Raw genomic sequence first — 9,496 nt, 5'->3', positions numbered from 1 at the left:
AATGTCGGCCATATGATGCTCCCAGTTCTCACCGTGTGCATATGGCCGTCCTCAGTGTTCACGTTTGATTCTCACGCTCAGCTGATGAACATCTGTGGTGTTTGGATCACTTTATAGCTACAGCAAGTGTTATTTCTGCAAAATCCAATTTAGGAGCCTTCATGAGAACAGGGACGGTAGATTATCTCAGGGATTATTTTGTTAAATAATAATGCATGTGGCCTTTTTATGAGCCCATTCAGAACAAAAGACACTTTTTATTCAAAAAGCCAGTCTGCAAATAACGACAAACCCCATTTAGCTGAGTGCTTTTGGAGCACCGAGTTTCACTTTCCACTACATTTTTTTCATACGCTGCACTTCCTGATTTCTAGCACTTCCCTGTACATCACTCTGAAACAGTATCAAACTGGGAAAAGGAATGAAGTGGATCACATTTCCTGTTTCACATTCTGATTTGGCAAATGGAATCAAAGCTGCCAGTTCGGTCAGTGTCTGAACAACTGGCGTGGACATCTTCATGGTGGTGTGCCATGCATTCCTCTCTTAAGAGTAATGAGCCAATACTCTCACAATGAGTGCTTTTACCATTTAGGAAAAACACTTGGCGCTGTAGCTGAGCTAATCAAATGGCTTCACTATGAAGTGGTGAAGCACAAGTGGGTGGAATTCACAGAAGAGGACAGGATGTGCTGGAGGTTTGACGTTAAATAGACTACTTTTATTACACTTTCCTGCTGCTTTTTAAGTGCTTTGATAAATTGCCTTTAAAAAGGCACATTCAGGGACAGAAGAGGGGATGATGGAATTAGGGTGGAGTTAGCTGATGGAAGCAGGCGAGCCTGGTGCCCTTCCTTCCCGTGGAGCAGGAGACAGCCAGCCAGGCACCACGCTCAGCTCAGACAGGGCCGTGGCAGGCCTTCCTGTTGGACTGGAGCGCAGCCTCCTCTTCCCCTCACCCCTGTGCCCCCTTCCACTCTTATCTGCTTCACACACGAGCATCTGTTTTCTGGTATGAATCAGTATTCAACAAAAGTAACTGTGCTTTAAAGTTTCAGTTAAGAAACAAAGGCAGAAAACCCCTTCCCTGGGAGTCTTCTCTTGAGTTAACTCCTGCAGCTGTATGCAAATGCTGGCAAACATATTTAGAATTTACCCAGTGGAGCCTTTACCCAGCATGAAAACTCACAGCATTGTTCTATTCAAGAGGATCTGGCTGTGGCACGGAGGAGGGGGGAGAAGGGGGTGGGATTGGGGAGGATGTGGGGGTGAATGGACACACACGGTTTTCGATTTACTAATCAGCAGTGAGATTCCAGCCCTCCTCTCCCTCCCTCCCTCTCTTTCTGTCAGTGCCCTGGCAGCTCTGGCAGCTGCCTCAGTGATTAGGCTGTCTATTCATCAGGCTTTAAAGCAAACAGCGCCCGCCCGCCCGCCTATGATCCCCCTCACCAGTGAAACCACCACCCTTCCTTACACAAATACGGGCTCATGGCTTCAGCCTCAAACATCAGCTCCACAAGTAGAAAACTAGATCGATGTGTCTTTTAATTCCAGTGAAGTCAGGAGACTGTTGAGATGCAGATCAGCAGGGTTGCCCCGTTCGCAGCAATGACGGTAATAACTGACTAACGGGCTCAGGCAGTGGCGTCGTGACCTGGCATGTTGAGACACGTGGCGTAGATAAGGTAGCATGCTGTGGGGCAGGTGCTGCCTCACCTGAGGTGAAGTGTAAACAGACAACTGACTGTTAAAAAGGCCCCGGCGGCCTTTTCATCATCGTGACTCACCACCTTGCACCTGCTGAGTGGGAGCTTCCACAAAGTGGAGGCTAATCTCTCGTTCCTTGTCCTTTTATGACTAACTGCTACATTTAACAAGCAGTCTTTTTAACCCTCTCAGTCTGTCACTCATACAGCATGATTATCAGATAACTGTAGCTGTAGCAGCAGGTCCGGTAGGGTGGAGGGGCTCAGCCAGGGGGATGGGATGCATGAATGGTGTGTGTGTGTGTGTGTGTGTGTTGGGGGGGATGACAGTCTGCCTCCTGCTTTTGTTGTGTGTCTGGGATGCTTCAGGGCGGCTGCATAGTTGCCATGGCGAGAGTGAAATACAGGACAAAAGGCCTTTATTAGAGCAGGGGGTTGTTTAACTCAATGTGTTTTCCACTGCATAAAAGACATGTTGATTGATGCTAATCACACCAGGCTTCATCTGAGGACTCAGGACACGGTGTTTACAATCGATGTGGATGGTGTGAATGCCTCACATGATCGCTCAACTGTAATTTCCCCTTCCTTGTTTACAGACTTACATCTTCACGGACGGAGAAGACGACGAACTGAAAAAGAGAATCGGTAAGTTTAACGAGGGGACTTTGCTATCGGGAACAAAGATGCACATTGTCTTATTAGAAACCGGTCAGCTCTGAATTTATGTGGAAAATAAAATCAATCCTAAAGGTCATAAACATTCTGCTTTGAGCTCTTTGCTTCTGTGAAAGATTGAATTAAAATGCGTAGAGCCTCCATTGATGTGTGTGTTATATTCTTTACTGATGCCACAGGGAGTCACGCAATCAACACCAACTGCTCTGCAGCTCACAGTCGACAAGCTCTGTCCTGCAAGATGGCGGTGGAGTACGACAAGTTCATAGAGTCTGGGAAGAAGTGAGTGCTCGCTGTATCTCAGTGATGGTGGATTCAGTCGTCCGATAAATGGCTCAGGATCTCACGGTGTGTCTGTTTCTGTATTAGATGGTTCTGTCATGTTGACGACGACAACTACGTTAACGCTCGGACCCTGGTGAAGCACCTCTCCCAATACCCCCACACCCAGGACATGTACATTGGTAAACCCAGCCTGGACCGGCCCATCGAGGCCACAGAGAGGCTGGGCGACAACAAGATGGTGCGTAGATGTTGAGAGATCTTACTTACAGTACTTTTTAAATCATAGTACAGTACGTGAACACAGTTCTCTGCCCCCCCCCACCCCCCATAGAAACCGGTCAACTTCTGGTTTGCTACCGGAGGAGCAGGCTTCTGTGTGAGTCGGGGTTTGGCCCTGAAGATGAGCCCGTGGGCCAGGTAAGATACACTCACACTCAGCTTGTCTTATTGTTTCAAACGGCTTTACAACCACTCCAATCTCCAGCGAGTGTTGTGAATTCAGCTTAAAGAATCTTCTTTTGCATAATTAACAACAACAAAAAAGTCATAAAATGAAACATTAGCAAAACGGCAGATCAAATCAGATGAAATCCCAGAGAGCAACCAACGTAAACACCTCAGCTGTCTTGTGTGGAACGAGGCCACGAGTCAGCGCTATAGTTGCACCGGTGCTGAACGCAATTCTGTTTCTTCTTTCATTCCAGTGGGGGCCACTTCATGAACACAGCGGAGAAAATCCGCCTTCCCGACGACTGCACCATCGGCTACATCATTGAGTCAGTTCTTGGGGTGCCTCTGACCCGCAGCAACCTGTTTCACTCCCACCTGGAGAACCTGCAACAAGTGTCCAGAGCTGAGATTCACAAGCAGGTGAGAAGCTCTGCTCATCCTATCAGCAGTGTGAGAAATGTGTCCTTGCGGCTTGTCGTTCATGTGTTGGCTGTTGTCCTTCTCTCAGATCACCCTCAGTTATGGGATGTTTGAGAACAAGAGCAACATCATCAACTTGAAAGGAGCTTTTTCTGTCGAGGAGGATCCGTCAAGGTGAGAAGCTGCTTTTTATTTAATGACCGGACACTGATTTTCTTTTGTTCAACATGCGTCTAACTCGTATTCTCTGTCTTCTAGGTTCAAGTCTGTGCACTGTCTCCTGTACCCAGACACCCCCTGGTGTCCCCCCCAGGTTGCCTTTTAGGGTGACCGCTCCTTTCTCATCCTCGTCCCCGTCGCGCCTCGGTATCTGAAAGGCTCGTGGGGACCAGTGTTTGGTATTAAGACCGTGCGGCTGCTGTGTTCTTGCTGCAGTGGTACATGGTCTTTAATAGTTTTACTGGGCTGCTGTGCGGCCCGCCGCCGGACTTTCTTCCTGTCTGGAGCCAGGACCTTGCCTCATACCGCTGGGGTGGAGGACTCCTGGCAGGAAGTAGCTTTCAGCGTTAAGCTTTGCAGGCAATCAGTTGAGCTTTGTGATGTACATGTTGCTTGTAAATTTGTTTGCAATTCTCATAGAATGTATTGTCATATATTCAAGACTTTTTGTCAGCTTTACATTAACATATACTTCTTGTTTTGTTTTTTTAATTCGAAGAGCCACAAATGTTTATATTCGTAGGCTTTTAACACATACAACTGGGTTTTTGTTTTGTTTAGATTTAACTCCGATGGCTCCGGACAAATGCTGTAATATGAAGATTTCTTTTTTTTTCTTTTTTTTTTTTTAAGTTGTCAGTGTTATGCTCTTTCTTAAACATCCTGAGCTGGCAGGAGGCAGATTTCCAAATGCATCATAGAATGAGTGACCTTATCTGAAGTATATTTAGGACAAAGCACTTTTCTCTTTTTTGATATTTTCGGTAATCCGACATAATTTCCATCCTATATGCTTCAGATTTGTGTCAAAACTAATGAAAAATAACCCCATCAAAATCTCTTATTCTCTATTAATTCGTAGGTATTTAATAACACTCCTTGCATTTGTTACAATCAGGGAAAAATAATGAGCATGGGAGTTTTTGATTTTGGGGTTACAATCAGATTATGAATTGCTCTTTGTTGTTTTTTTTGAATATTGCACAGCTGAGTGTCAAATGAGCTGATGTTTGCTCCTGGAAAGACGTTCACCTCTAAAAGCTCAACAGAAATAATAACAGAAAGCAGTGAAATCTGTCTTTTTTTGTTGTTTTTGTTTTTTTTTGTAACATGAATGTTCTGTATTTACAACCTAATGTCAGCTGGTTACTGTTGAAGCCTGTGAGGTGAGAACTTAACCGGAGCAACATTAGCGTCTCCGCATGGAGACGTCGAGTCCGACCCATATTGGGTTACACTGTACATAATAACGACAGTATTGTGTACTGTGCTTTTGTCGAAATTAGCAGCGATTGTATACAGTAGAATGTACTTTCCCCCGTTGTGGTTTACACACATGCTTTGAATGACCTGGACATGATTTTGTACTGCTTTGAACTGTAAATGACTGGTGTTTATTCTCCAGTATCTGGAGGGTTGGAACAGTTCATTCCTAATTCTGGCCTCTCAGGGATTATGAGCTGATCCTGGTATTAACTACCATGGGACCCATGCTGGGACCTGAAATGTTGAATTAAAGTACATAACCACTGAGAAACGAACATATTTGGTCATGTTTTTATTTGACTTCTCTTCCATTTTCACAATTAAAACGATGTTTTTCTTCACTCGTTGTGTTTTAAGGACACTTAAGCTTAAATTGAATATAACATCTGGCAGCAAGGAAATTAATATTCACGTTTGTTACGCAGAGCTGACACTTAACATTAAGAGCTGCATGTAGTGAAGGACTACGGGGCGAACCACAGACAAACACATCGTGAGAAATGAGCGGTGGAGTTATCAGAATGTGGAAATTTAGTTAAAAACGTGTAACGGGGGATTTCCTTTCCTAACGTCTGACCTTAGTCACTTGCAATGTTTCACAAAACCTGTACACGACTTGTGTTTTCTTTCCTGACTCATATTACAACTTTACCTTGTGCTAACAACAAGGTGACTGTTAAAATAAGCCTACCGCAAATAATACGTTCGTCACGCTAAGCACTTCGCTTCTAATTGAGCCCTTTTACACGAATGTTTAGTCACTCTTACATAAGTTCGGAAACTTCATTTTGAAGATGTAACTGCATCGTTGTCAAGTATTTAAACAGGAATGAAAGGCGGGAAATTAAAGTTGAGATGAATACAATAGGAATTCTGATAAGCGACCACAGTATTTAAAAAAAAAAGAAAGAAACAAAGTAATTTTTTTTTATAAGGCATATGTGGTTCAGGGCTGCAGTGGTTAGCACTGTGGCCTCACAGCAAGAACGTTACGGGTTCGAGTCCCGGCTCGGGCGCGGGATCTTTCTGTGTGGAGTCTGCATGTTCTCCCTGTTCCTGTGTGGGTTCTCTCTGGTACTCCAGCTTCCTCCCACAGTCCAAAGACATGCAATTTGGGGACTAGGCTGATTGATACTCTAAATTGACCGTAGGTGTGAATGTGAGTGTGAACGGTTGTCTGTCTCTGTATGTTGGCCCTGCGATGGACTGGCGACCTGTCCAGGGGGAACCCCGCCTCTCGCCCGTAGATGCTGGGATAGGCTCCAGCCCCCCCCCCCCCCCCCCGCGACCCTTACTAGTAAGGAAAAAGCGGAAGATGACGATGGACGATATGTGGTTCAAAAACTTACAATTCAGCTCAAATATAAGGGAAAATAGTGATTTTACAACATAATAATGCAAATATGACATCACAGCAAGTATTGAAAAAGACAGTTGAAAACAGTGGAAATGTCTCTTTACTCTGACATTTTCCCCGTTGTGTCACAAAGTACAAACACTGCGTGTTCTTCTCGTGTGAGGCAGAAAACTTGGCCTGATCTGTGGGTGTAAATTGAAATACTGCTTGTTTACCCTGACAGTATTTATTATTCTTCGACTGCTAGTATGGGAACACACAGCAAACTTCCAAAAAAAAAAAAAAAAAGATAAACATCGCCATACCACCAAGGATTGTAATTACATATAACCACTGCCGCTCATTCAAAGTTGTGACAGATTGGTGAGATTTCAGAGGGATTACAAATGAGCTGGAGGAGAACAAAAGAAAATGCGAGAGTCTCAAATGGCAATTTTAGTCCACTTATTTAATTAGAGACGCTTTTTAATGATTTCCCAGCGAATACAAACACCATCTAAGACCGGGAGGTTTCAGTTAGACAAGATTGAGGATTAGATCAAGCCTTTAATTATTTGTTTTTTAAGTAGAAGCATTTATCTTCCATTGGAAAAGATGAAACTCCTGGTGATCCAATTATTGTTTTCACATTTAGAGCTTGCCAATTTAATAAGACAAGACTTTTAGACTTAAATCACATGGCCTCTTTTCCCATGGGTGCAGCGCCAGGAGAGGGATCTCTCGCTTGCGTCCTCATGCTCACAAGCTGAAGGAAGCTGATCACTATTGCCCAATAAATCGGGGAAAGCTACTAAATAAACTGCTTTGAGAGTTTTATTTAGCACAATGTATGATTTGAAACTCCTGAATAGAGTTATTGGAAACATTTTATGAGTCACCAGAGAGAGAAAATAAAGTGATCACAGATGACTTGATGTCTGAAATGGAGACACATAAAAGGCTCCAGCGTTTCCTAGTATACATCTCTGGAAGGCAAAGCTGTGATTATGATTTGCGGTGGGAATGTTTGCTCCGGGTAATGTGTCTCCCGTGGAGGGTTTTGGTGATGGATCTTTGGCTGCATGCCTTTAGTCCGCATGCACTGAAGGCAGAGTTTATTTTTACTGAAGTACAGAAAAACTGCCAGTGTTCTGTCTTTTTTCCACAAAAGTTGTATTCTTGTTAAATTATCTGAGGCAGGATTCAAAGTTCTCCTCTGTGATCGGAGAGATGTTTTGCTCACCACAGTGTGAGTGGTCTGTGACTTAAAGGGACTATGTGTAAGCGTATCAGGGGGCACACAAAAAAAAAGGGTAGGACATTTTCACAATCATCTATCAAAAATAAATGCTTTATGACCTTTCCAACCGCAAACCCTCTTCTCCACTGAATGTCTTGAACAATGATCCATTTCCACCAAACATCTAAATGCTAGCTAGCATCTAAGTGCTAGCCAGTCAGAGGCAGACTAGGGCGGTAGGTGGGTCTTCTGGGGACACAGACCCACTGGGCCTCTCTGCTGGTCCCTTTAGGATCATCTATGTTGCCTAGTTGGCTCAAATATGAGTACACAGTTGAAGTGAGCTTGTTCCACACACACACACACACACACACACACACACACACACACACACACACACACACACAGAAACTGTCAGTGAACGCAATGCATCAGCGTCCGTGTCTGACAGCGCTAACATTAATGTTAGCAGTTTTAGCCTAGCTACTGGGGGTGCAAGAGCCAGCTGTGGAGGTAGAGTTTGAATGTTTCGGGGAATACAGGATGGGACGTTTGGTAAACACTGAAGAGGCAACAGTGAGTCAAAGTCAACGTCAGGCCCCAGCATAAAGTGGTCGAAGCAGGTCTTGGAGGTCAATCACAACCTCAAAGGGATGGTTCAGGCTTTGGGAGAGCAGTGCTTTATATGTTGCTCACTTCTCCAGTATGTTTCAGGCCTAATAGTCCTACTATCAGTGGATGTCGATGAGCAGCACACCCTGTACTACATTACTCCCCAGTCATCATCAGCCAGAATCACAAAGTACTACTGCAGAGTAATGCAGTAACGGTATTCAATATACAAGCAGAAATCCTGCCTTCAAAATCCCCGACTGAAGCAACATATCACCTGACATTGCGATATTATAATATCGCAGGCATCAAGTAGCGTTAGCATCATGAATACGTCTCTGAAGGTTATTTATCTTGAACAAACTAACCAGCGTTGACATGTCGTCAAAGTATGAACTCAAGCGCCTCTTCTCCTCTGTGCTTTTGCTCCGATGAGGAGTCTGTCTGAGGGAAACTGTCAGATCATTTCATTAATACTCTTTTGCATATGTGTAACGTGGCGACAGGTGAGACATGAAAAGAACACAAACACCCATCAGAAGACCCCGCCCCCCCCCCCCCCCCCACCTGCCTTTCACTGGGATGTGGTAGAGGATGACTGGAGCCTGTGGCTGATTAACAAGCACTGATAAAGGATCTGAAAAGTCTATCACCGTCTGTTTTCACAACATAAAAGCCCTGTGTGCATGACTCGTGTGTGTCTGCGTCTCTTCCCGCCCTTTTCGCCGCGCGGAGAAAAGCAACAACGATCAACTGTTGTGCCTGTTTCGCAACATTTTCTGAGAATGTCATGCTGCAATGAGTAAAAAAAAAAAAAATCCATAAAGTGATCTCTTGAGCCTCATGTGACAACAGTAATGTGGTTTCTTTTCTGCTGTTTTTAGTCAAATTCACTAACAGCTTTAAAAATGAAGGCTACAGAAGTCGGTTGATTGACATGATTGCAGCTCCGTCGTCATGGTTACTGACAGGAAACAGTCTTGTAACACTCTGAACCCCGCCGATTGAAACACAAACACCTGGGTGAGTATTCTTGCACCTCCCATTACAGCGCTGAGAGGAAAATGTGAAATCTCACAACTCTGTTTACGTCCCGTCGATTTTATTTGCTTGACCCCAAAACAAACAAAACCAAAAAGAAGCCCTACTTATATGAGGTGCGAATGAAGTGTGGTGAAGAATGTGTGGCTGCCACATACAGACATTCCTCAGATTGCGGGGGATTACACACACGTTGGCCACTTGCACACAGTCTCCATGACTTTCCTCTGCTATATCAGT

The 9,496-nt window shown here is 44.4% G+C and overlaps 1 protein-coding gene across 1 annotated transcript in view; it reads left to right on the top strand.

Annotated features, from left to right (window-relative positions):
* lfng (LFNG O-fucosylpeptide 3-beta-N-acetylglucosaminyltransferase) overlaps positions 1 to 5,288 on the top strand; it is a 6,875-nt gene extending 1,587 nt beyond the window's left edge. Inside the window, exons 2-8 of the mRNA XM_086184183.1 lie at positions 2,309 to 2,357; positions 2,567 to 2,669; positions 2,757 to 2,910; positions 3,004 to 3,089; positions 3,377 to 3,542; positions 3,631 to 3,716; positions 3,801 to 5,288. Of these exons, the coding sequence (XP_086040309.1) occupies positions 2,309 to 2,357; positions 2,567 to 2,669; positions 2,757 to 2,910; positions 3,004 to 3,089; positions 3,377 to 3,542; positions 3,631 to 3,716; positions 3,801 to 3,867 (711 nt within the window). The 3' untranslated portion in view covers positions 3,868 to 5,288. The remainder of the gene's footprint in view (positions 1 to 2,308; positions 2,358 to 2,566; positions 2,670 to 2,756; positions 2,911 to 3,003; positions 3,090 to 3,376; positions 3,543 to 3,630; positions 3,717 to 3,800) is intronic.
* Positions 5,289 to 9,496: the final 4,208 nt, after the last annotated feature.

The sequence above is a fragment of the Aulostomus chinensis genome, chromosome 18 (assembly GCF_037954235.1).
Source record: "Aulostomus chinensis isolate RoL2024-O1b breed Wild chromosome 18, RoL_Achi_v1.0, whole genome shotgun sequence".
NCBI lineage: Eukaryota > Metazoa > Chordata > Actinopteri > Syngnathiformes > Aulostomidae > Aulostomus > Aulostomus chinensis.
The sequence above is the reverse complement of the archived record's forward strand: the minus strand, read 5'-3'. Positions and strand labels throughout refer to the sequence as shown.